The following is a 27,773-nucleotide window of genomic DNA, read 5'->3' on the forward strand; positions in this document are numbered from 1 at the left end:
TAATGACCAAGACAAATTTCTGAAATCTGACCAGTTGTTACTATGCGGTAACTCGAATGTTTCAACGGATCCCTGTGGCTTTAGGACTAAGTTCCCATGTCCAGTAATAATCCATGAGAAAGGATCCAGAAGCAATCCTTGGGCAAACAACTTTTTTGTCAGTCTTTAAACTGCCAATTTCAGCTGGATCCGTTTTGTTTTGGGTTTTTTTTAAACATTGGAGTCTATGCAAAATGGATCCGTTAACTAATTGCTATTTAGCCATCAGTTTTTCATTCATTTGTAAATGATCATTTTTTTTCATACTGGATCAGTTTCAAATGGAAGAGAAATAGCAATCTGTTAACAGATCTGTTCTCCAAAGACTTTAATGTATACAAAAGAAAAAAAAAACGGATCCAGCTAAAATCAATCATTTAAAAACAGACAAAATAGTTGTGTTTGCAGAACTTTTTTGCCAAATGTTTGCTGCTGGATCCGTTCTAATGGATGATTACTGGACATGTGAACTTTGACTTAAACTGACACATTGTACTTTATGTTCGTGGTAAACTTAGGTTTTTATGTTTTGCATTTGTGAAAATATTGGAATTTTGGTGAAAATTATAAAAAATTCACTATTTTCAAACTTTAATTTTTATTTTTTTTTATGTCCAGTTAGTCATGCTGCACAAAACAATAAATAAACATTTCCCATAGGTCTACTTTATATCTGCATCATTTTTAAAATGTGACTTTATTTTGTTAGGATGTTAGAAGGAATAAAACTTTAGCAACAATTTCTCATTTTTTTCAAAAAATGTACAAAACTATTTATAAAAAACGTCCCAAAAGTGATACCATTTTAAAAACCATATCCTTCAAATATTTCAGAACTGCGGTTGGGAAATTTGTTAACCCTTCAGGTGCTAGACACTAATGCAAAGTTAAAAAAAAAAAAAAAAGGTAATTCTTCCTCCAAAATGTTGCTTAAACCACAGGTTTTTCACATTTAGGCTATGTGCCCACGGGACAACGTACCTGCAGATTTTGCCGAACAAAAACCAGCGGATTTATATAGATTTGCCAGATCGCGAAGAGGGAGGAACTTCCCCTATCAGCCGCTACTCAAAGGCAGCACGCTGACCAATCAGAGGCAAGCGGCTCCTGCCTTTGACGTCAGCACTCTGGGAGCGGAAGGTTCGGCATCAGTCGCGATGGTTACCAGATACACATCCTGTATGGGCGAACTGCAAGTTCCAGGAGGCCGGTGATGGAACGGAAGGTAAGGTGAGCATAATATGTGTGTACGCGCGCGTGTGTGTTTGTGCATGTGTAGAATGGCACAATAGGGGACCAGGATGGGACATTGCACAAGTTGTGGAATGAATTGTCTGCATTGCAATGATTTCCTATGGGAAATCTTGCTTTGCTGAACGAGTAACCTGGTTTACAAGCACACTCCCAGAACGGATTGTTCTCGTTAACCAAGTTTCCACTGTATTTTTTTGTTTATTTTTTACAAATATGCACATTTTTTTCTTTATTTTTGGGGGTAGAAATTTTTTCTTTTTTTTTTTCTTTTTATACTTAGTCCCTCTATGGGACTTAACTCTTTTTTTTTGCCTGATCATTGATGTAATATATTGAAATACGTTCTAGCTTTGAGTTTGACATTGACAGGATGCCTTTTAGGCTAATAGGCCACCAAAGGTCCACAAACACTGTAGGTCACGGTAGCTTATTTAGGTCACGCAAGCTGCTTACAACACCTAGCAATATGTGGCCCCACGTTTTCGTGTGGAAAAACGGAATTGGGGACATTATGTCAACAAATATGGGGTTGTTAGATTGACAGCTCATTTCTTGACGCTAGAGGTCACTGCATTTGCTATATGGTGGGATAGGCCCCATTCTAGAGTTGTAGTTAACACTCCTCCCTAGAGTCACCACTCTTTGCACAAAGATTAGGACAGGGAAAGAGTAGGCAACACAAGACATGTACTCTTTGCATGTCTGTCCGTCACCCTCATCCAACTGACAATGACAGCAAATGCTGGACACCGAACCCCTGCTGGCAAACAGGAAAACACAACGGTTACTTACCGGTAGCCGGTTTTTCCAGAACCCATGACAGCACCACGTGAGAGAGGGATCCGCCCAGCAAGGACAGGAAACCATTCTGAATAAAAGGGCGGTACTTCTCCCCTTCGTCAGTTGATTACCGAGAATGAGAGGACCTCCAACAATTGTTAGAACTTACTCCACCACCACTAAACACACACAAGCACACCGAAAAAGTGCACACCAAGGATGAGAAAGGGAGGGAATATAAGGGTGCTGTCATGGGTTCTGGAAAAACCGGCTACCGGTAAGTAACCGTTGTGTTTTCCCCTCACCCATGACAGCACCACGTGAGAGATTTCCAGAGAAAACCATTTAGGGAGGGACCACCGCCTCAAGCACCCTTCTACCAAACGAAAGAGCAGCCGAGGAGGATAGGTCCAACCGATAGTGTTGGAAAAAAGTAGATTGTGAGGACCAGGTAGCGGCCCTACAAATTTGTTCAATAGATACCTGTGCACGCTCAGCCCAGGAGGTAGACACCGCTCTGGTGGAATGGGCCCGGATGTTCTCCGGAACAGGCGCTCCACTGGAGGAGTAGGCCAAACTAATGGCCTCCCTAATCCACCTAGCGATAGTACTCTTGGACACCCCCTGACCCTTGGTACTACCCTGAAAGGAGATAAACAATGTGTCTTCCTCACTGCCTGTGTGACCGAAAGATAGTGTAGGAGGGCCCTTCGTACATCTAGGGTGTGAAATCTACGTTCCCCCTCATTAGTGGGACGGCTGCAGAATGAGGGCAGGACTATTTCTTGCGTTCTATGAAAATGAGAGGCAACCTTCGGGAGATACGCTGGGTCCGGACGCAAGATGACTGTATCCTCAAGGACCTGAGTGTAAGGCTGCACTACTGACAGGGCCTGCAAATCACCGATCCTTCGTGCCGAGGTCAATGCGACTAGCAATACGGTTTTCAGGGTAAGTAATTTCAGGGAGATCTTAGTCAGGGGTTCAAAGGGGGGTCCCGTGAGGGCATCCAAGACCAAGTTCAGGTCCCAGGGAGGAACCTTCGGTATGATCACTGGCCTAGTCCTACCACTAGCCATAATAAATCGTTTAATCCACTTGTTGGCCGCCAGGTTACAATTGTACAGGGCTCCCAAGGCAGAGACCTGAACCTTGAGAGTGTTCACCGCTAACCCTAGATCAAACCCCTTCTGAAGGAATTCTAAAATGCACTCCACAGGGGCCTCCGGACCCAGAGGACCATCAGAGAATTGCAGGAATTTTTGCCACACTCTCCCGTATATTTTGGTGGTAACAGGCTTACAGCTCTTTAACAAAGTAGAAATAAGGTCAGGGGAAAAACCTTTGCTCCTTAACAGCGACCTTTCAAATTCCAAGCTGTTAAATGGAATCCCTTCGCTTGCGCGTGGAATACTGGTCCCTGTACTAACAGGTCCGGAACTTCCGGCAGAACCCAGGGATCCGTGACGGACATTGCCCTTAGGAGAGAAAACCATGGACGTTTGGGCCAGAAGGGGGCGATAAGAAGTACTCTTGCCCTGTCCTCCCTGATTTTTTGCAGAACGGTCGGCAGCATGATAATCGGAGGAAACGCATAAGCTAGCATGAAGGTCCATGGAACCTGTAGCGCGTCTACTGTGAAGGGCTGGTCCGAGGGGCTTAGCGAACAGAACTGCACCACCTGCCTGTTCAGTCTGGTGGCAAAGAGGTCTATCTGCGGCAAGCCCCAGAGGGTCAATATCTGTCGAAAGACCCGAGGATTCAAGGACCATTCCCCTTGCCGCAGTTGATAGCGGCTGAGGTAATCTGCCGTGACATTGAGACTTCCTTTGATGTGGAGAGCCGAGAGGGAGAGAAGATGCTGCTCTGCCCAGAGAAACAGTCTGTAGGCCACCTGCATGAGGGGGATGGGGATCTCGTGCCCCCTTGGTGGTTGACATATGAGACCGTGGACTGGTTGTCGGACATGACCAGAACATGCCGCCCGCGAAGGTGAGGGAGAAAGTCGTGTAGGGCACGCTCCACCGCCCATAGCTCCCGGAGATTCGAGGGTTGCGCCGTCTCTCCTGCGGCGACCACCATCCCTGAGAAATGTGCTCGAGAAGGTGAGCCCCCCAGCCGGACTGGCTGGCATCGGTAGTGACCACCCTCCGGTCCCGAGGTAGCCAGGGAACCCCCACAGACAGATTGTCCACGGACGTCCACCAGAGGAGAGATCGTCTGACCGCCCAGGACAGGGTGACGACCCCTTCCAAACAATCGTTTAATGCTCTCTGGGCATACAGAACCTGCCACTGGAGAGCCCTGGAGTGGACCCGACTCCATGGGACCGCCGGGAAGCAAGATGTCAGAGTACCCAGCAAGGACATAGCCTGCCTCAGAGACATCCTGGGATGGTGGATCGCCTGCCGGGCCAAGGCTGAAACCCTCCGAATCTTGTCTGCAGGCAAAAGGCACTGCTGACACACCGAGTTGAGAGTGAGACCTAGAAATGATTGAACAGTGACCGGGTCCATCCGGGACTTCTCGTAATTCACCATCCAACCCAGGTCCTGTAGAGATTGTTGAAGGTATTGGAGATGAGCCGCACATTGTTGCTTGGAGTTCCCAATCACCAGGAAGTCGTCCAGGTAAGGAACCACCAGAATATTCCGTATCCGTAGATGAGCCGTCATCTCTGCCACTATTTTCGTAAAAATCCTGGGGGCGATAGAGAGCCCGAAGGGGAGGGCTCGGAACTGAAAATGACTGACCAAGTTGTTGATGGAAACCGCCACTCGCAGGAACTGCTGAGAATGAGGATGGATAGGGACATGGTAATAGGCGTCCTTCAAGTCTATCACCGCCATATAACAGTTGCGGAACAGCAGCTTTATGGCCGACTGAACAGACTCCATCTTGATCAGGAAATACTGGAAAAACTGGTTGAGACGTCTGAGGTTTATTATCGTACGGAAGGAACCGTCCGGCTTTCCTACAAGAAAGAGGGGGGAATAGAACCCCTTTCCCCTTTCCGCCACGGGCACCTCGCACAGGACTGCCTTCCCAATCAACATCCGAATTTCCGATTCTAGAGCCTGTTGCTCCGACTGTGACCCCCGAAGAGGAGTGATGACGAAACACTGTGGTGGCTGAAGTAGAAATTGGAACTGGAGACCGTCTCTGACAATGGATCGAACGTAGGCGTTGGAGGAAATGCTTTCCCACCGCTCCATAAAGCGAGAAAGGCGTCCTCCGACCGGCAGCCTGGCGTCACTGGGCAGACTTCTTTGAGGCGGCTGGGGCGCCCCCGAACATGAAGCCGGAGTCCCGCTTTGGTCTGCGCTCCCACCGCCGATTATCCGGGGGTCTGCCTTTGGAGAATCTCTGCCTCCGAAAGGGACGGGATGAACCAGAGTGGAATCTCGGGAAGGACCTTTTGCCCTCTGACGCTTTGTCCAGCACATCCTCCAGCTGTTTCCCAAAAAGCAGGTGACCGTCACAGGGCACCGCACACAATCTGTGTTTGGATTGCAGATCTCCTGGACAGCCCTTCAGCCATAACGCCCGTCTGGCCTGATTAGACAAGCCCGCAGAACGAGCTCCCAGCCTAATAACATCCGCTGAGGAATCTGCCAAAAAGGCTGCAGCCCCCTGGAGAAGCGGAAATTTTGACAGGATCTTGTCACGGGAGGTGTTATCCCGCAACTGATCCTCAACCTGTTGGAGCCAGATCATGAGAGAACGGGCTGTACAGGTATTTGCGATGGCCGGCCTCAAGCTCCCCGCAGATGTCTCCCATAGGTGCTTAAGAAGGACATCCGCTTTTTTGTCCAGGGGATCTTTCAACGTACCCGAGTCCTCTAGGGGAATGCCTCCTCGCCGAGAGGACTTCGCAACGGCAGCATCGATCCGGGGTGCCTTGTCCCATATGGCCGCTACGTCCTCAGCAAAGGGATATTTCCGCTTGGAGGAGGAGGGGAGAGAGCCCGTTTTGTCCGGACGCTTCCACTCCTTCTGAATAAGTGCCTCAATTTTTTTGTTGACCGGAAAGGTACGCTTCTTCCTATCTTCCAGACCTCCAAACATCACATCCTCCAGGGATCTAGAGGATTTTTCCTCCGTCAACCCCATAGTAGCCCTGACCGATTTGACCAGGGACCCAACATCTTCAATGGAAAAACACGGTCTGCCTCCCATATCACCCTCTGAGGACGAGGAGTCTGAGTCTGAGGCCGTACCGGAGGAGGAGTAGGAAGAAGGGGCAGAGTCTACAGGTTTCGATTTCTTCTTTTTTAAGAAAGCCTTCATGGAGTCCTGTACCTCTGAGCGGATAGCCGAACGGACGTCCGCCGAGAGTCCCGGGGATTCCTCCGCAATTGTGCGACGGATGCACCCCTGACACAACGGCTTGCGCCACTCCTCTGAGAGGGGTTCCCTGCATAGGGGGCATTCCTTATGCTTCTTTTTGGACGTGGATTTCTTAGGGGCCTAAGAAGGGTAGACAAGCAGGCAAGGGAGCCATGAGTATAATGACATTCACGAAGATCCACTCACCACCATAGGAATGAAGGGTACCGGTTTTGAAGGCTGCTTCGGAACATCCACAGGTCTCACCGGAGCTGTAGAGTCATGGGAGGATCTGCTGTCATGGCTGCCACGGCCCGTCCGACCAGTGTCGCTCCGGTCATCCGTTTTCCTGCCCTGCTGACGACGCACGGGAGAGCGCTGCTGCTCATCCGTGTCCATTGCAGAGCCCAGGCACCAGCCCCTGACAGCGCCAGAAGAGTCGTTTTTACACTAATCCTCCGCCTTCCGGTCCCAGGTGAGGCTCCTCCCCGCTCTCCACGCTCCCCATGGTGCACGGCCAGGAGTGCCTAACTACCGGAATGGCGGGCCGCATGCACCGTATCGCTGCATGGGCGCCGCCATCTTCATCCGGTGACGTCATCGGAAGGCCCGCCTCCATCTCCCAGCGTGCCCGTCGCGTGTGCGCGCACCCGGAAGTTCCAGGCAGCATGGAGCGCAGAGCGGGGGGAAATGAGCGGCGGACCGGGAGCCCCCGAGCGGTACCTGCCGCCTGCTCCCGCACGGACACCAGGACCCCCCAGGGCAGGTGGACGGCGCTTCCAGCCCCAAAGGACGGTGCTACAGGACTCACCCTGCTCTTCCAGACACCAGACGGGGCTGGGTAAGTAGGCGTCTTTTCTTTTCTTTTTCTTCTTTTTCTGTACCGCCGGTTTTCAGAACAGGGGTCTCCCATCAAGGACAGGAAACCAACTGACGAAGGGGAGAAGTACCGCCCTTTTATTCAGAATGGTTTCCTGTCCTTGCTGGGCGGATCCCTCTCTCACGTGGTGCTGTCATGGGTGAGGGGAAAAGGTTAATTACACCTGTTACTCAAAGGGAATCGAAAAAGTAATGACCCTAGACCTGCTGCACCTTTGATGTATTCTGAAGTGTAATTATTGGGGGTACTGCAGCATATAGGTTTAATTGATGTTTGTACTTTGGTCGACTGTGTCAAGGTTATGGTATAAAGCAACTAGGCCACAAAAAGCAGTCACAATAATGTCTGTAAAGGCTATTTTTCGAAGAAAAACACCATGTCTTGTGTGTTACTTTGCCTGAGACTTCCCCTGCACGGATTGCACAGTGTGGCAGTCTGCAAGTGTCTATGACTGCCTCTGCTGTGACCATTAAAGCTCCTTACAGCTAAAGAAATTTGCAAAAGATCCGAGCACACGTCTCATGGCAGCTGCGACCTTCATTCCTGGTGTGATAAAGATATACTGGTGGCATAAGTTTTAGTGGTTTTATATATAGGTGTGAAGTAGAAGTTGAAAAGTTTATCGTTATTAGTGATTTATACCATTATAACATATTAATGTGTTTCTCGTGAATGTATGATACAGTGAGTGATAGAATGGATGGACCTATACCAGAAAACAGAACTCTGCATGACAATGATTTAGATATGGATTATGCTCAGATTTTCCAACTCTCCTCAGCCTGCTATGTCAGTTACTAGGCTGAATATTTTGTTCCCAGGTCAGAGCGCTGTGCATGCTTACTGTCCCTTGTTTCCAGAGGGGTGGCACTTGGCAGGAATTCTATAGTGACTGAGTAGCGGCGGGAGAGACAAGATCAATAAGGCTGCATACACATGTTTGCGAATCAATGTCTTTGCACAAACTGCAGTTTAAGGAGCAGCCATGGGTCTCCAGCCCCGAACTCTTCAGTCTCAGTCTGTTGAGTTTGGGTTAGAAGACCTATGGTCAGTGCAAAGATCATAGTCTACACTCTGATATGTGAAATCACCATAAAGAGTAGTTTTCAGAAAACTTAAGACAAAAGGGTGCTAAGACCAAAATGATCGCTAATATAAAAGGGGGAGAGGGGTTCAGTCAAGCACTGGTCTCTTCTAAGACTTAAGACGGACTCTGTGATAGTCTTCGGGGTAATTTACATGCTGCAACATCGCTGCCGATATATCGTCGGGGTCACGCCATTAGTGATGCACATCCGGCACTGGTAGCGACATCGCAGCGTGTAACACAAATGAGCGACGATCAACGAGTGCAAAAACGTGCAAAATCGTGTTGACACGTCGTTCATTTCCAGAATATCGGTGCTGCTGCAGGTACGATGTTGTTTGTCGTTCCTGCGGCAGCACACATCGCTATGTGTGACGCCGCTGGAACGACAAACATCTCCTTACCTGCCTCCACCGGAAAAGGAGGAAGGAAGGAGGTGGGCGACATGTTCCGGCCGCTCATCTCCTCCCCTCCTTTTCTATTGGTTCAGTGACGCTGCTGTGACGCTAAACGAACCGCCCCCTTAGAAAGGAGGTGGTTCGCCGATCACAGCGACGTCGCAGTGCAGGCATGTGCGTGTGACGCTACCATAGCGATAATGTTTGCTACGGCAGCGATCACCACATATCGGCCATACGACGGGGGCAATCGCGCTCGACATCGCTAGCAATGTCGCAGCGTGTAAAGCCCGCCTTAGAAGTAGAGAGCAGCAATTTGAAACTGAGTGCTTCTGCATCCTCATTTTAGCAACTGGTAAAAGTCTCCCCACTCAGACACACCCCAGTAAAATAAAAATATTCTGATTCATCTCTGATACTATTTAAGACAAATCCACGTACCTGGGACAACGTGCTGCTGGTAGTTGTATGTACATGGTATTGCACCAATGGGGAGCTGAGGTTTGGGATTGCCAGGCTGGACTTCCTCATCATCTTCACCAAAATGATGGACTTTCTCATATTTTTCCAAATACCTGCAAGCAAAATATGATAACACATCTGTTAATAAAAAGAAAAATTGTGCACACACTAAGATATCAGCACTTAAAATGCCTCAGAAAGTGTGTAACTCAAATAGTTATTTCGGAGGCACTGAAAGAGCTCTCTTTGAAGGAGTGTGCATAATGACAATTTGAAGCAACTTCTGGAGAAATGTAGTACCTACACAAATATATATACAGTAGCTAGACCATCTTGCAACAGAGTATGTCATGGAATTGAACATCTGCAGGTCGCCGGATATTTTTTCCTTTCCATCAGAGTTGGATTTGTAAGGCAGTATTTACTTACATTTTAAAAGAATGTTTAAAGGTCTGATTTTACCTAGTCCAGATGTCACTACAGCAGTGATACCACAACTACAGTGCACGTGACCGCTGCAATCAATCACACGGTCACTGCTATAGCTTGTCAAGGGGAGCAATAGCGGAGAACCAATGCAGAAACGTACATTATGTACTCTCTTTAGCTAGCGTAAGCCTATGGGTTTAACCCCTTAACGACCTTTGACGAACTGGGTACGTCACGGTGACATGGTGCTAAACGACCCATGACGTACCCAGTACGTCATGGCGAAATCGCGGTCCCGGAGCCCCGGGGAGTCCAATTTCTTTGATTAAACGGTAGATTCGGGAAGGAGGGGAACTCTGCCTGACCTCAGGAGGGGTGGTGCCTCCTCCCCGAACCTACAGAGGCTGTGATTGGCTGACAAACGCCGCTCAGCCAATTACAGTCACTGTAATGTTCCAGCCATTGAAAATGGCTGGAACATTTAAATCCAGCCCTGATCAGTGCTGCTGAAGCACTGGCCATTGGCTGGAGCTGGGTGATCGGTGCTTCACCCGCCCCCAGCTCTGATTGGAGAGACCGGCCTTGTGACCGATTTCTCCAATCAATGTGGATCTGGGGCCTGTGACCGTCCCTGGAAGCCGAGGAGAGCGGTCTCTGCGGGTGCCCATCGGTAAGTTGCTGCTCCCGCCGCCCACCCCTGTCCCCGATCGCCCTGCCAGCCCCCCCGCTGTCTCCGATCGCCCCGCCGCTGCTCCCGATCCACCGCTGTCCCCGCCGCTGCTCCCGATCCACCGCTGTCCCCGCCGCCACGCTCGCCACTGTCCCCACCGCTGCTCCCGATCCACCGCCGCCACGCTCGCCACTGTCCCCGCCGCTGCTCCCGATCCACCGCTGTCCACGCCGCTGCTCCCGATCCACCGCTGTCCCCGCCACTGCTCCCGATCCACCGCTGTCCCCGCCACCACGCTCGCCACTGTCCCCGCCGCCGCTCCCGATCCACCGCTGTCCCCGCCGCCACGCTCGCCTTTGACCCCGCCGCCACGCTCGCCACTGTCCCCGCCGCCACGCTCGCCACTGTCCCCGCCGCCGCTCCCGATCCACCGCTGTCCCCGCCGCCACTCTCGCCACTGTCCCCGCCGCCATCGCACCCACCTTTTCAGCCGCTGCTGCCCCCGAATCGGCCCCCGCTGTTCCCGATCGGCGGCCGCCGCCACCTCCTTCATCGGCTGCCCCTTCTTTATCGCCACTACACCTCCTATCCCTCCATGTGCTGCAAGCCACCCTCCCCCCTCCATGTTCTGGGGGCCACCCTCCCCCCGGGGCCCCCCCTCCTCCATGTGCCATCTCTCTCCCATCAGACTCTGCTCCCATCAGACTCTGCCCCCCTCCCCGATCTGCTGCCTGCTCTCTCCCATCCTCTTCATCTACTGCCCCCTCTCACCCTCCTCAATCTGTTGCCTCCTTCATCTGCTGCCTGTTCTGTCTGCTGTGATCCTGCTGCCTAGATCCATCCTGTAAGGTAAGTATCCCCATCTCACCTCCCTCCCCCCCATCCTCCGCCGCTCCTCCATCCGCTGCGCCATTTCCCATCATCCATCCGCTGCGCCCTTTCCCATCCTCTGCCGCTCCTCCATCCGCTGCGCCATTTCCCATCATCCATCCGCTGCGCCCTTTCCCATCCTCTGCCGCTCCTCCACCCGCTGCGCCCTTTCCCATCTTCCATCCGCTGCGCCCTTTCTCATCTGCCGCCCCGCCCTCTCGCATCGCATTATCCAGCGCAGTTGCTCGCTTCCAGACTGCAGTGGATGATGCGATGCGAGACTCGTGCATTGCTCTCACGTTTGGCACTGGTCTTAGTGGCAGGCGCTCATATTTTTTTTTTTTATTCATTTTTTCTTTTTTTACTCATGTCTGTATTTTTTATTTCGCCAAACTAATTTTTTTGTATGGGGGGGGGGGTCTAGTTTCCAATATGGGATCACATGTGGGGGAGCACCATTGTTTAGGCACCTCAGGGGGTCTCCAAATGCAACATGGCGTCTGCTAATAATACCTGTGTACTCAGGAGATATTGCACAATACATTTTATGGTGCATTTTTTTATGATACCCTTGTGAAAAAAGCGCTACCTGTTTGAAAAAACAATTTTGTGGTAAAAAAAAGAATAAAATATTTTCACGGCTGAACATTACAAACGTTTGTGAAGCCTCCAGGGGTTCAAAGTGCTCACTAAACAGCTAGATAAATTCCATGAGGGGTCTAGTTTCCAAAATGGGGTCAATTGTGGGGGAGCTCCATTGTTTAGGCACTTCAGGGGGGTCTTCAAACGCAACATGGCGTCCGCTAATAATTCCAACCAATTTTGCTGTGAAATGGCGCTCCTTGCCTTCCGAGTCCTGGTGTGTGCCCAAACATTTGATTTCCACCACATATGAGGTATCTGCGTACTCAGGAGAAAATGCACAATACATTTTATGGTGCATTTTTTCCTGATACCCTTGTGATAAAAAAAGCTACCTGGTTGAAGCAACAGTTTTGTGGTAAAAAAATTTTTTTTCTTTTCACGGCTCAACGTTATAAACTTCTGTGAAGCCCCCAGGGGTTCAAAGTGCACATCAAACATCTAGAAAAAATATTTGAGGGCTCTAGTTTCCAAAATGGGGTCACTTATGGGGGAGCTCCATTGTTTAGGCACCTCAGAGAGTCTTCAAACCCGACATGGCGTCCGCTAATGAGTGCAGCTAATTTTGTACTCAAAAATTCATATGGCGCTCCTTGCCTTCCGAGTCCTGCCGTGTGCCCAAACATTTGATTTCCACCACATATGAGGTAACTGCGTACTCAGGAGAAAATGCACAATACATTTTATGATGCATTTTTCCTGATACCCTTGTGAAAATACTCATTTTTATGGCTAAACATTTTTGTGTTAAAGTAAAATTTTCATTTTTTCTTCTACATTGCTTTGGTTGCTGTGAAGCTCCTAAAGGGTTAATAAACTTCTTGGATGTGGTTTTGAGCAGAGTGAGGGGTGCAGATTTTAGAATGGGGTCACTTTTGGGTATTTTCTGTCGCCTAGGTTTCTCAAATCACTCCAAATGTGATGTGCTACCTAAAAATTTTTTTTTTGTAAATTTTGTTGGAAAAATGAGAAATTGCTGATGAACTTTGAACCCTTCTAACTTCCTAACGAAATTTTCTTTTTTTCAAAAATTGCGCTGTGTAAAGCAGACAAGTGGGAAATGTTATTTATTAACTATTTTGTGTGACATATCTCTCAGATTTCTGGGCATAAAATTTCAAATTTTGAAAATTGCAAAATTTTCGCCAAATTTCCGAAATTTTCACAAATAAACGCAAAACATATCGGCCTAAATTTACCACTGACATGAAGTACAATATGTCACGAAAAAACAATGTCAGAATCGCCAAGATCCGTTGAAGTGTTCCAGAGTTATAACCTGTCAAAGTGACACTGGTCAAAATTGCAAAAAATGGCCGGGTCTTTAAGGTGAAAACAGGCTGGAGGCTGAAGGGGTTAATATACTTAAAAGCGGATAAAAAAAATCTCAGATAAAAAAAAATGGTGTAGATTACAAATATTTAAATAATAATAATAAATAAATTTAGTATTAGACTTCAAGCCTCTGATCGCGTGATTTCCCCTTCAGTTTACACTATGGCCTGTGGTATTTTATGTAGCGCACTCGACCTCTTGCCTCCAGCATTATGTCTCAACATTATAACAGCTTTAATCTGAAAGCATTTTATTAGGATTTAAAACAATAAATATTATATACATAAGAAGTTCTAACCAAGTCAACCATTATTTTGCTGTGAGGACACACTCATAAATTAAAACCTAAAGCTTCTTGCTGAGGCACAAGTGTATTTATATGCAATGACTTCATACACCAGTGCTAGATTAAGGTACAGCCAGAACAAAGTATTAACAGTCTGCACACAGTGTTAGCATCTCAAATCACAGATTTAAGGGGGCTGACGGGTGAAAAAAAAGTTCTTTAGTTGGGGATAAAATGTAAAATACTTACTATTATGCTTTAATCCAGAAAATTGTCCAGCCGAGTAGATTTAAAACCCCTCTCTTGGTCCAGGAACCTCTGCTTCATAGTTTGTTCCTGACATAGGTAGTCAGCATCCTTCTCCACCCTTTGTGTCATGGCATGATGAAGCAAATAGCAAGGTCAGCCCGTGGTGACTGAGAAGAGGTCCGGCTTAGCTAATCAACTGTGCCATACAATCAGCTCTTTACACGAAGTCACCGACACAAGTAGGCGAGAGGACATTCTCTGTTCTTGTCAGGAAAAACTGTGCAACTAGAGGTTTCTGTACTAAACTATATGAGGAAGTTTAATTCATTTACATTTTGTCAACAACTTTAGCTGAATTAGCCCTTAGCACACAAAACGGGTGAGGTTCCGACAGTGATGACAGCGTTAAAGGTCCTCTCATCCGGGCAAATCAGTCCAATGGCCCTGCTCACAGTCTGCTCAAATGTGGAGAACATGCAAAAAATAAATTCCATCTTCTTCATTCTGTCAGTCCATGAAAATCAGACTGTACTCGGACGTCATCAGAGTGTGGGCTGCTATTTTCACGGAACCACTGACTTTAATGGCCAAGTGCAATCCAAATACGGAGGCAAAAGTCAGCATGCCACAGGTTTTTCTCTCAGACTCAGTCAGCAAGAAGAAAAAAAAAAAAAAAAAGTGCTTGGCTCCATACAATAACAATGGTCAGAGTGCGATCCGATGTTCTTTCAGATTGCACCCAGACCAAAATAACAGTCGTGTGAATCTGCCCTTAGGTTTACTGTCCGTGCAGTCCAATGTGACTCTCCCGACCTGAGCATCACAGGCTTAAAAGAAATATATAAAGCTGTCACTCTCTTGTTGGAAGACCCGCAGCAGCCTGTGCAATGCGGTCCGAGATCATACGGATGGGCACGGACGTCAGAGTTCACGGGTGGAGCCAATCTGAGACTGGCAGCTCAGCCTGCTGTGGCACCCAGAGGTCACGTTTGTGTGCTCCAATCCTATTTACTCTTCACTCTAGTTTTACATCCAAATCAGGTAAGGCTTAGGCTATGTGCGCACTAGAAAAGGGATTTTTATCAAGAAAATTTCTTGAGAAACTTCTGGGAGTTGAAGATTACCGCACCTGCGGTAAAAAAACGCACCAAAACCGTGGGAAAAACGCATGCGTTTTTGCCGCAGTTTTTCTGCAGGTTGGTCCCTGCGTTTTTTTTATGCTGAATTGAAATAAATAATATAGATAATAGATAATCGATAGATAGACAGATAATGGATAGAGGGAAAGATGGATAGATGAATAGATAGATAGATAGATAGATGAGAAAGACCTAAATAATGTTCCACCCCCCTACATATTCTAAGCTGGCACCCTTTAGTGACTTTCATGTGGCACTAAAGGGTGCCTAGCCTTGTATTTAGCCAAAAAATAAATCATTAAAAAAAAAATGACGTGAGGTCCCCCCATCTTTTGTAGCCAGCTAGGGTAAAGCAGACAGCTGCAGCCTGCAGCCCACAGCCTGCATCTTCACCTTGGCTGGTAATCCAAAACAGAGAGCACTCCACGCAGTTATTTTACATTAAATAAATGATTTAAAAACAAAAAACGTGGGGTCCCCCCCAAATTGGATCACCAGCCAAGGTAAAGCGGACAGCTGGGGTCTGATATTCTCAGACTAGGGAGATCCACTGTTATTGGACACTTCCTAGCCTAAAAATAGCAGGCTGCAGCCGCCCCAGAAGTGGCGCATCCATTAGACGTGCCAATCCTGGCGCTTCGCCCCAACTCATCCCGGTGCCCTGGTGTGGTGGCAAACGGGGTAATATATGGGGTTGATGCCAGATGTGTAAAGTCACCAGTCATCAGGCCCTGGGGTTAATGATGTCACGCGTCTATCAGATACCCGACATCACCAACCCAGTCAGTAAGAAATAAAAAATAGACAACAAAAAAAGTTTTATTTGAAAAAAAAACCACTCCCCACATTCCCTCTTTCACCAATTTATTGACAAGAACAATCAAATCCGGGTCCAGCGTAATCCAATAAGGGGTTCCCATGACGATCCATACCACTGCACTGAACAGAATGTTCCCCATTGGCTGGGAGAGCAATGCAGTGACCTGAGCTAACATCAATAGGTCAGCCCAGGTCACTGCAGGGGATGACGAGCGCTGCTGTCAGGAGGTTAGATGAGATCATTACCTACTGTGATGATCTCCTGCAGTCCTGCCATCAGCGCTGTCACTGCCTATGCCCGCCGCGTTCTCAGCAGTATCGCGAGAGCCTGTGACGTCACCGCTAGTGACAGTCTCGGGCCGCGGGCATAGACGGCAGTGACGTCAGGAGATAGTCACCGCAGGTAATGATCTCATCTCACCTCCTGACAGTAGCGCTCGGCATCCCCGCGGCTGCACGCACTGCAAGGTGACAAGCTGCTGACACTGCGGGCAGACACTGACACTGCTGGGTGGGCAGCCGCGGGGCTGGCAGGGAGCAGGACACAGACTGCACGGGCACCTGGAGGTCACACGGAAGTGCTTCTGTGCGGCGTCCAGGGAGTGTGACGTGTGTGTTTACTCTGCTCCGCTTCCTCTTCTGTCATAATGACATCACTTCCTGCAAAACCACAGGCAGCGATGAACATTACCGCAGGTAAATCGCGGCTATACCGGGGTATACCGCACATCATTTGCTACCTGCGGTATACCCCTGGTATTTCGCGATTACATTACAGTGATTGGAGTGAAATACCGGGGGTATACCGCAGGTACCTGCGGAAAAGAAGTAACATGCACATTTTCTCAAGAAATCTTCTCAAGAAAATCTTCAGAAAGAATTTACTTGAGAAAAAAACGCAGCGTGCGCACAGCTAATTTTTTTCCCCATAGGTTTTGCTGGGAAATGTCTGCAGAAAGATTTCAAACATTTCTCAAGAAATTTCCGAAGCAAAACCGGGGGTAAAAACACCTAGTGCACACAGGGCCTTAGTCTTTTTGTTATTGGTGAGGCAATGTAGGTACTCCCATAATAAGGCTGGAGCTACACAATTACTTTGGCCGTAACACAGGTTGAAAGACAAAAGATCGCTATGTGTAGTTGCTAGAGCACAATGCGATACAAGTGTTTGCGGTCCCTAAGATATCGCAATCGCAATAAAATAAGGAAGTCCTAAAAAGCACAACCGAGTCCAATTTTTTGTGACTGGCCTGTTGTGGCCACATTAGCCCACAGATCGCAATGTGACTCCATTAAGTTGTGATGTGCTGAGATATAGCAGATACACATAGTGATCTTTGGTAGCCCAACTGGTGTCGTAGCTGTCGTCACCATGTGCGCCAGCCTAATTCAGATAGATATTATTTATGCTCCTGCACCCAACATCTGATCCCATGATAATTGATGGTGGCTAGCTAGTTTGCACATTAGTCAGTCATGAGTAATGCTGAGCCATGTATCTAAGGCTATGATAATCTGCAGTACTGTCCACTGAGCCATTGTGTCTAATCCTCTTGTTTATGATACTTTTATGCTTCATACTACATTTCTTCAGATTTGTGTATGTATGTATGTATGCATGTATGGACTGGTTTTCATTTAGGGCTCAATTCATCAGGACTGGGGCTTTTTATGTCAGTCTTGATAGGGAGGGTAGACTGGAGTATGATGCATTAAATTCCTTAAAGGGACAGTATCGCGTTTTTTTATTTTTGTATTAAAAATAGTGATTCTGAAATCAAGTATTTCTAATACAAAATGAAAATCGTAGCTTATATACTTTTTCTGTTATTCTAATTTTACTGTATGCACTGGGGGCCATGTTGGATTTGCTGTGTGTGTAACGACGGTTACACACTCCTTTATGGCAGCCCCTGTGCATAGAGAATAGTGGTCGCTATCCGACCGTATGTTTAACGTTACAGTGGGTGTGTGCTGTGATCTGGACGCGCCCCCTGGGCTGTCCAGATCACAGCAGAGGGAGGAGTTCAGCCGCCATCATCATGCTGTTTGCTCCACTTCACCCCTGTCAACCGCCGGGATGTGTTTTAAGACAGGCCGCCTCCCCTCCCCTGCCCCCGTTACCGATGACACCGCCTCCCTCCGCTCTCCCCAGCCCCCGCTACTGCTACCGCTAGTGCCGCCCCTCGCCGTTCCCGTCTCCGCTGACACCCCATCCCTTCGCTCTCCTCAGCCCCCGCTAGTGCCGCCCCTCCCCCTCGTTGTTACCGTCTCCGCTGACACCCCATCCCTCCGCTCTCCCCAGCCCCCGTTACTGCTACCGCCGCCCCTCCCCCCGCCGTTACCGTCTCCGATGACACTTCCTCCCTCCGCTCTCCCCAGCCACCGCTCTGCTCGCCGCTGCTGTGTATGTGTGTGCCCTTGCCCCACTGCATGCGAGTACCGCCGCTGATGCTGTCTGCACGGCTGTGTATTATCCTCTCCTGTTTGATACTATCTGCTGAGCCGTGTATCTAATCCTCTCTTGGGTGATACACAGCTCAGCAGACCGCATCACCCAGGACAGGATTAGATACACGGCCGTGCACACAGCATCACCCAGGACAGGATCAGATACACAGCTAATCAGACAGTATCTAATCCTGTCCTGGGTGATGCTGTGTGCACGGCCGTGTATCTAATCCTGTCCTGGTTGATGCGGTCTGCACGGCCATGTATCTAATCCTGTCCTGGGTGATGCTGTGTGCACGGCCGTGTATCTAATCCTATCCTGGTTGATGCGGTCTGCACGGCCGTGTATCTAATCCTGTCCTGGGTGATGCTGTGTGCACGGCCGTGTATCTAATCCTGTCCTGGGTGATGCGGTCTGCAAGGCCGTGTATCTAATCCTGTCCTGGGTGATGCGGTCTGCACGGCCGTGTATCTAATCCTAGCCTGTGTGATACTGCCTGCTGAGCCGTGTATCTAATCCTAGCCTGGGTGATACTGTCTGCTGAGTTGTGTGTCTAATCCTCTCCTGTGTGATACTGTCTGCTGAACTGTGTATCTAATCCTATCCTGTGTGATACTGTCTGCCGAGCCGTGTATCTAATCCTGTCCTGGGTGATGCTGTCTGCTGAGCAGTGTATCTAATCCTCTCCTGTGTGATACTGTCTGCTGAGCTGTGTATCTAATCCTATCCTGTGTGATACTGTCTGCTGAGCCGTGTATCTAATCCTATCCTGTGTGATACTCCTGCTGTCCTTGGTGACACTTTAGGCATTTCTGGTCACCAACAAAATGGCTGTGCATTGTGTCCCTACATGTCATTCTCTGTTGTCCTTTGTAAACACTCAGATTGGGAGGTGGAGGCGTGCTATCACACAGGAGAGTAGACTCCTCCCACTGTACTGCAAGCTGTAACGTGAGCTTTTTCCTACAGTGGGATTTCTGTAGGATTTCAGAAGCTGCTCCCCCTAGTGTTTAACAGTGGAAACAGTGGAAAATATTAAACTTTTTATTTTTACATTTTGCTCAATTAAAAAAAGAAAATAATATTTAAACAAAACATTAAAATAATATTACTTTACATTTTTTCAGGTATTTAATTTTTTTTTTCTGACGATACATTCCCTTTAAAGGGCGCACTACCTAATGAATGCTAGAGATGTCTCCAGTCGTAATTTGTACAACTTATATGGAGTGAATTATGATGAATGTGGCAGGCCAATAACAACCATGCCCCTTTTTGCTAAGTGCCATCAACTTTTCCCAAAGATGCCAAAGCTGGTGTAAAAAACTTAAAGTGTAATTATACTGCACAAAGTTAAATGCTGACCGGCAACATGCTTACTTGTCCTGTTTACACACCCCAAACCAGCTTCCGATACAGGTGCATCTCAATAAATTAGAATATCATCAAAAAGTTATTTAATGTTAATAATTCATAATTAACAAAAAGGAAACGCATATATTATAGAGAGTCATTACAGAGTGCTGTATCCAAGCATATTTAATGGAACCTGTCAGGTGCAATATGCAGTGAGAACCACGAGCAGTTCTGGGCGCATATTGATAATCCCTGCCTAACTATCCCTGTATACACCAGCATAGATAAAGAGAACTTTAGAAAAAGTATTTCTAAAGATCTTTTATCATGTGCTAATGAGCTAGTCGTAAGAGTGTTAGTTCCGGCGCTCATTCTGCCCTCTTAGCATGGTAGCACAGGGGCTTGCTAACATGCTATTCAATGCAGCATCACCAGCGGTGATGCACGTACCTGCATCTGCTGTAACCGGGCACTTCCGGTCATGCACACTAGACCTCTCTGAAGCTGAGATGTGTACACCCGGCTTCATACTGCGCATGACCAGAAAGTGCCATCCAGATCAGCGTTCACAGGTACGTCCGTCAGCGTTGGTGATGCTGCCTTGACTAGCATGTTAGCACTAGAGATGAGCGAACCGGCCGTGGTTTGGCTCGAGTTCGGTTCATCGAACGGAGGTCCCGTTCGAGTTCGGTTCGTCGAACGTTCGACGAACCAAACTCGAACCTATAGGATATAATGGGAGGCAATCACAAACACATAAAAATGCATGATAAATGTACACATACAGTTAATAAACATTGCCATAACACTTACCGGTCCCCGCGATCCCTCCTGCACTCTGTCTCCTGCCGCTATTCCATCCGATGATCGCTGAATCCTCCCGGTGACCGGCACTGCCAGCAGAGATGCAGGACCTATCGTGACGTCAAAATAGCCATGTGACCAGTCACGTGGCTATTATCTCATTGGCTACAGACTGGTCACATGACTATGACGCGTCATGTAGGGTCTGCGAGTGCATCTCTCCGGTACACGGTGCACATTTGTGTATTCACACAATAGAACAAGGAAAAAGAAGAATAAACCACATATGGTAGAAATAAAAATAAAAGTAAAAATAAAGAATAAGTAATTGATAGTGCAGCAAACAGATACCAGGTGTCTGGTTGCAGTACCCCGGCCGGTAGTAGAGCAATTATTAAATCTAGTATAGTATATTAAGTGATGCTTCAAGGCATATGATATTTAATGCCAATTGAAACTATCACTGCAATATGATTTTTCAGATACCTGGAGAGTTTTTTTCAATCCATAAGCAAAAAGGTTTTTAATAGAGGCTTAAATTATAAGCAGCAATTTCAGCGTTCCAAGTGCCTTTAAATGAATTTGAAGAGACTGCACTTCAGGATTGTAGTGAGGATTGTAGTGAGGATGAGATGCCCCAGCTCATCAAGTGTTCCAATAGGAGTTTACCTCATCCTCACTACAATCCTGAAGTGCAGTTTCTTCAAATTCATTTAAAGGCACTTGGAACGCTGAAATTGCTGCTTATAATTTAAGACTATTAAAAACCTTTTTGCTTATGGATTGAAAAAAACTCTCCAGGTATCTGAAAAATCATATTGCAGTGATAGTTTCTATTGGCATTAAATAGCATATGCCTTGAAGCATCACTTAATATACTATACTAGATTTAATAATTGCTCTACTACCGGCCGGGGTACTGCAACCAGACACCTGGTATCTGTTTGCTGCACTATCAATTACTTATTCTTTATTTTTACTTTTATTTTTATTTCTACCATATGTGGTTTATTCTTCTTTCTTTTTCCTTGTTCTATTGTGTGAATTGTTTTGAATAAATTTGTGTCTAAAACAAGGATAGCCATAAAAAGTATAAAATATTAATAAAAAAACCTTAGCGCTGGTTTATTGGGGATTTTTTATTTTAAAAAATCTCAATTAAAATTCAGTCCTGGATGGAGTATGCTGAGCCTTGTAGTTCTGCAGCTGCTGTCTGCTCTTCTCCATACAGACAGACAGCAGCTGCAGAACTACAAGGCTCAGCATACTCCATCCAGGACTGTATGCAGAAGTTTTTCGCCCCCTGAAAAAATTATGTGGGCTTCGCCATATTTTTGTATGCTAGCCAGGTACAGCAGGGAGGTACGGCTGCCCCCAACCCCCAGTTGCCTATTTGTACCCGGCTGGGAACCAAAAATAAAGGGAAGCCCTTTTTTTATTATTTCATGAATTTCATGAAATAATTAGAAAACAAATGACGTAGGCTTCGCCCCATTTTTGTGTCCAGCCAGGTACAACTAGGCAGCTGGGGATTGGAATCCGCAGCACAGGTTGGCCTGAGCTTTCTGGGCCCCACTGCTGCGAATTGCAGTCTGCAGCCGCCTCAGAAAATGGCACTTTCATAGAAGCGCCATCTTCTGGCACTGTATCCAACTCTTCCAGCACCTGCCTGCTATACCTGGCTAGCATACAAAAATATGGCGAAGCTCACGTCCTTTTTTTGTAGTTTTTTGTCAAAAAAAATAAAAAATGCTTCCCTGGATTTTACATTGCCAGTGAAGGTAACACCAAGCAGTGGGGGTTAGCAGCCAGTAGCTGCTTGGATTACCCTTCGCTAGCAATACAAAAAATGCAGCGGGAGCCCATATATATTTTTTTTAATTATTTATTTAAATAACTAAAAACAAAATGGGCTTCCCTGTATTTTGATTGCTGGACATCACAGTGCTGTAAAAATAAATCTTTAAAAAAAATGACGTAGCGCTCCGCGGTATTTTTGATTCTCAGCGCAGATAAAGCAGACAGCTATGGGTTGCCACCCCCATCTGCCTGCCGTTACCTTGGTTGGCAATCAAAATACAGGGAAGCCCATTAATTTTTTCTATTTAAAAAATAGTTAAAAAAAAATGACATTGGGTCCCCCCATTTTTGATAGCCAGATAGGGTAAAGCAGACGGCTGTAGCCTGAAAACCACAGCTGGCAGCTTTACCGTGGTTGGGGATCCAATGTGGAGGTCCCCCCAGGCTCTTTTTTTTATAATTATTTTATAAATATTAATAATTACACAAAAAAAGTAGGGTCCCCCCCAAATTGGATCACCAGCCAAGGTAAAGCGGACAGCTGTGGTCTGGTATTCTCAGGGTGGGAAGGTCCATAGTTATTGGGCCTTCACAGCCTAAAAATAGCAGGCCGCAGGCACCTCAGACGTGGCGCATCCACTAGATGCGCCAATCCTGGCGCTTCACCCCAGCTCATCCCGTGCCCTGGTGCAGTGGCAAACGGGGTAATAAATCGGGTTGATACTAGCTGTAAGGTCACCTGACATCAAGCCCAGCAGCTTGTGATGTCATGGCGTCTGTTAGATACCAAACATCATAAAAACTGTCAGTACAAACAAAAAAAAAAAATAAATCGACAAAAGAAATTTATTTGAAAAAACAGTCCCCAAAACATTTCCTCTTTCACCAATTTCTTGTAAGAAAAAAAATAAAGGGGTCCCACGACGACTCTGGACCGTCTAGAATATGGGGGGGGGGAGACACTCAGGGAATGTATCCCCCATTTTCTAGGAGTGCAGACCCTTCATGTGAGGAGTGTGGGTGCAATGAATCTGCACTCACTCTCCCCGGGTCCACAGCAGCAGAGTCCATGTCGTAATGGTTGCTACCAAAGCTGCAATGCCCTGCTCATGAGGGAAGGGCATGCCTAATCAGGAGAACTATTCTACATTTCCAAATATTGGTATTTGCTGATATTATTGCTATTCCACCTACTATATATTGGGGATAGGATCTTGGAGATGGAATACCCCTTTAAGTCCAGTTATCCAGCTGAATGAATACTTAACAACAGAGCTCGCTATTTAGATGTGTTTTCTTGTGGCGTATAACGGACTCTCATGTTTGGTAGTCGTTCAGCAGGGAAACTATAAAAGCAAATCCCTCCATTTGGAAATGTAGTATATAGCTCTCCTGATCAATTATTTTCTTTACCTCATGAGCAGGGCATTGCAGTAATAATAATAATTTATTCATTTATATAGCGTTATTAATTCCATAGCGCTGTATGTCTTTGGAGTGTGGGAGGAAACCGGAGTACCCAGAGGAAACCCACGCAAACACGGGGAGAACATACAAACTCCTTGCAGATGGTGTCCTTGGTGAGAATTGAACCCAGGACATAACCACTGAGCCACCGTGCCACCCATTTAGCTTACAGATGCATAACCACCACTCACTGTGTCTGAACACAGGAAGCTGAGCTGACAGCCGCTCTGTGCATGCGGCAGCGTCTATTGTGAAGGAGAGGGCCGTGGGGGGATCAACGCTGCACAGGTACCGTAGGGTTATAGGGGGTGACCTGGCAGGGCCTGGGGAGGAGTTTTCTGTCGCATGTGTCATGGCACATGCGACAGAAATCAGAGGAGTAGGGTGAATGCGGCCGGCGCGCTGCTGTGCGTGCGGCCATCTTGGATTTCTGGGAGGGCATCAGGGGGGGCACTTTGGCGACACCGGGGGACCAGAGGGGACCGGGGAGGAGATATATCTTGTTTGTTCATGCCAGATGGGAGATAAATAATTTTTTACCGGCGCTGTCATTTACTGTAACGTGATCATCGGTGTACGGTGTATACCTGTGATCACGTGAGCGGGGACCGGAAAAACCGTCCTGAATCACGATCTCCAGGGTCTCAGCTAGCCCTGAAACCCCGGAGATTTTCTGACGCTGGGGGGCGTTATTCACTTATTTCTGCCTGCTGTTTATAAACGGAAGATCAGAATAAGGCTACATTAACACGACCGATCCATTTTTGCGGTCTGCAAAAAACAGTCCGTTTTTTTTCACGGGTGCATCCGTGTGGCATCAGTTTCCGTTCCATAGACGGTCCGTATGTCATCTGTTTGTCATCCGTGTGCCTTCCGTTTTTTTTGTGTACTGCAAAAAAACTGAAGGAGGGTAAATGCATAAAGTTACCCAGGATCCATAGCTTCATCCTACATGAGGCGGTCACATGTTCACTCCAGTGCCATTTTCTACTGCTTTTCACAGCGTAGAGCGCTCTGGTGATTTTCTTGTGCACTTCATATCAGTCTTTACTGTCATTATAATGGCAGAAAGACACATAATGTCCCACTCTCCTGCATTTTGTAATTTTGCACCCTTTGGTGCCTTTCATGTGGCACTAAGGGGTGCTTAGCTTTGTATTTAGCCAAAAAAATGACGTAGGGTTCCCCCTATTTTTGTAGCCAGCTAGGGTAAAGCAGACGGCTGCAGCCTGCAGACCACAGCTGGCAACCTCACCTTGGCTGGTAATCCAAAACTGAGGGCACCCCACGCTGTTATTTTAAATTAAATAAATAATTAAAAAAAAAAAAAAAACACGTAGGGGTCCCCCCAAAATTGGATCACCAGCCAAGGTAAAGCAGACAGCTGGGGTCTGATATTCTCAGACTAGGGAGGTCCATGGTTATTGGACTCTCCCCAGCCTAAAAATAGCAGGCCGCAGCCGCCCCAGAAGTGGCGCATCCATTAGATGTGCCAATCCTGGTGCTTCGCCCCAGCTCATCCCGCGCCCTGGTGCGGTGGCAAACGGGGTAATATATGGGGTTAATACCAGATATGTAATGTCACCTGGCATCAAGCCCTGGGGTTGGTGAGATCAGGCGTCTATCAGATACCCGACATCACCAACCCAGTCAGTAATAAAAAAAAAAATAGACGACAAACACATTTTTATTTGAAAAAATACTCCCCAATACATTCCCTCTTTAACCAATTAGAAAGAAAAACAAATCCAGGTCTGGTGTAATCCAAGGGGTTGCCATGACGATCCACACTGTCCCAGTCAATGAAGAGCAGGATGTTCCCCATTGGCTGGGAGAGCAGTGCAGTGACCTGAGCTAACATCAATGGGTCAGCCCAGGTCACTGCAGGGCATGACAAGTGCTGCTGTCAGCGAGGTACATTACCTGCGCTGATCTCCTGCACTGCTGACAGCACCTGTCACTGAGTTCAATGACCTTCACAGCCAAGTATTGCGAGAGGCCCGTGACGTCACCGCTAGTCAGTCTCGGGTCGGAAGCGAGAGAAGGTGATGTGACAAGCGGTGGCCACTGAGGACAGTGACAGCGCTGAGGTCGAGACTTCATCACCGCAGGTAAGCCAAGCGGGACCATGTGTGCAGAGTGCCAGGAGGACGTCCGTGTCGTGGACTGCATGGCTGGGGACGTGTGTGTGTGTGTGTGTGTGTGTGTGTGTGTGTATGTATGTATGTGTACATGCCGCGTGCAGGAGTGGGCGGAGCGAGCTAAGCGGGGAAGTGTGGGCTTCCTGCACGTAACTAGGATAAACATCGGGTTACTAACCAAAGCGCTTTGCTTGGATACCCGATGTTTATCTTTGTTACCAGCTTCTGGCAGGCTGCCAGCGATGGCTCCTGCACACTGTAGCTGTAAAAAGCCCTGCTTTTTGCTGCTAGAACCGTTCTCGAACGTATCTAGAACTATCGAGCTTTAGCAAAAAGCTCGAGTTCTAGTTCTATCTAGAACACCCCCCAAAATCACTCGAACCGCGAACTGGAGAACCACGAACCACGCTCAACTCTAGTTAGCACACCCCTGTGGTGTAAGTCCACTGTGTTTTATCAAAACTAGAGATGAGCAGACTCGCAGATAACTGGGACCAGTGGGGCCCCATTATCCTTTTTTTTAAATCCAGTTCCAGTACGGCATTTGATCCCCACATAAATCTATGGGGACCAGAATCTGGAGATTAAAAATGTTGGTAGAAGGAATGGAGGATAGGAGCGCACGCACTGTACTCACTGAGGGTCCATCATTGTGGCATACTGCTTCCAGGTCATGCATTCAGTTCCGGTGCCAGGCATTAGGCTCATCGCATACGCACTGCTTTTTTTGTATTTTATTCCAAATAAAGGATTTTTTTGGTGTTTATTTACTTTCCCTTACAGATTAGTGAGGGGGGTGTCTCACAGATGCCTGCCATTACCATTCTAGGGCTTAGTGGCTGCTGTGGTCTGCAATTAACTCCCTCATTACCTCGATTACCACAGTACCTGGGCAATCGGGAAGAGCCGGGTAAAGCGCCAGAATTCTTGCATCTAATAGATGCGACATTCTTGGGTGGTTGCAAGTTGCTATTTTTAGGCTGGGGAGGGCGGTCCAATAAGCATGGACCGCCCCAGTCTGAGAATACCAGCCCCCAGCTATCGGGCTTTATCTTGGCTGGGTATCAAAATTGGGGGAGGACTGCACATTTTTTTTTTAAAATATTTAAGTAAATTTTAAAAAACAAAGTCACATGCGATTCCTCTTATTTTGACACAGCCAAAATAAGCGCAAGGCTGGAGGCTGCAGGCTCTGGCTTAATCTGTGCTAGGTATCATAAGACAGGGGGAACCCTACCCCAATTGTTTTATTTATTTATTTTTATACCACGAAACTGACCCGCAGACAGCGCCTGTGAGTGGTTGCAGTTAGACGCGTCACACAGGCTGGGGGCACGTCTGACTGCAAGCAATCACAGACACCAGGACAGCCGGTGGGTGGGGAAAGCAGTGCATAGGTGATGAGCCTAATGCGCAGCACCAGAAGTGAATGCCTGACCTGGCAGCAGTATGCTGCCATGATGGAGCCTCAGTAAGAATGAAGCGCTCACTTCATTCTTATTTTCTTAATTTTTCCTTTTTTTTTTTTTTTAATTTCTCGAGTGTCAGATCTGGATCAAACACGCGGAATCTCGGGCCTGACACCCGGGTACCTTTGAAACCGTGCGGATCTGGACTTTTACAGTACGGGTCTGCTCATCACTAAATCAAGACCAAAGTCAGCGCAACCGTCTACCAGGACATTTTATAGCACTTCATGCTTCCCTCTGCAGACAAGATTTTTGGATAAGGAAATTAAATTTTCCAGCAAGACTTGGCACCTGTCCACACTGCCCAAAAGTAGCAATACCTGGTTTAATAACCCCAGTATCACTGTGCTTGATTGGCCAGCACACTCGCCTGACCTAAACCATGTTGTCAAGAGGAAGAGGAGAGACACCAGACCCAACAATGCAGACGAGCTGAAGGCTGCTATCAAAGCAACCTGGGCTTCCATAACACGTCAGCAGTGCAACAGGCTGATCGCCTGCATGCCATGCGTGCCACATTGACGCAGTAATTCATGCAAAAGGAGACCCAGGTATTGAGTGCATTTATTGTATATTCTTTTCAGTAGGCCAATATTTCTGAGTTTAAAATGATTTT

The 27,773-nt window shown here is 47.4% G+C and overlaps 1 protein-coding gene across 2 annotated transcripts in view; it reads right to left on the minus strand.

The window, feature by feature from the left end:
- Positions 1-27,773, minus strand: part of ARID2 (AT-rich interaction domain 2) — a 185,218-nt gene that overhangs the window by 95,959 nt on the left and 61,486 nt on the right. For both annotated transcript variants that reach the window (XM_075344963.1, XM_075344962.1), the window contains exon 4: positions 9,209-9,342. In XM_075344963.1, the coding sequence (XP_075201078.1) occupies positions 9,209-9,342 (134 nt within the window). The remainder of the gene's footprint in view (positions 1-9,208; positions 9,343-27,773) is intronic.

The sequence above is a fragment of the Anomaloglossus baeobatrachus genome, chromosome 4 (assembly GCF_048569485.1).
Source record: "Anomaloglossus baeobatrachus isolate aAnoBae1 chromosome 4, aAnoBae1.hap1, whole genome shotgun sequence".
Taxonomy (NCBI): Eukaryota; Metazoa; Chordata; class Amphibia; order Anura; family Aromobatidae; genus Anomaloglossus; species Anomaloglossus baeobatrachus.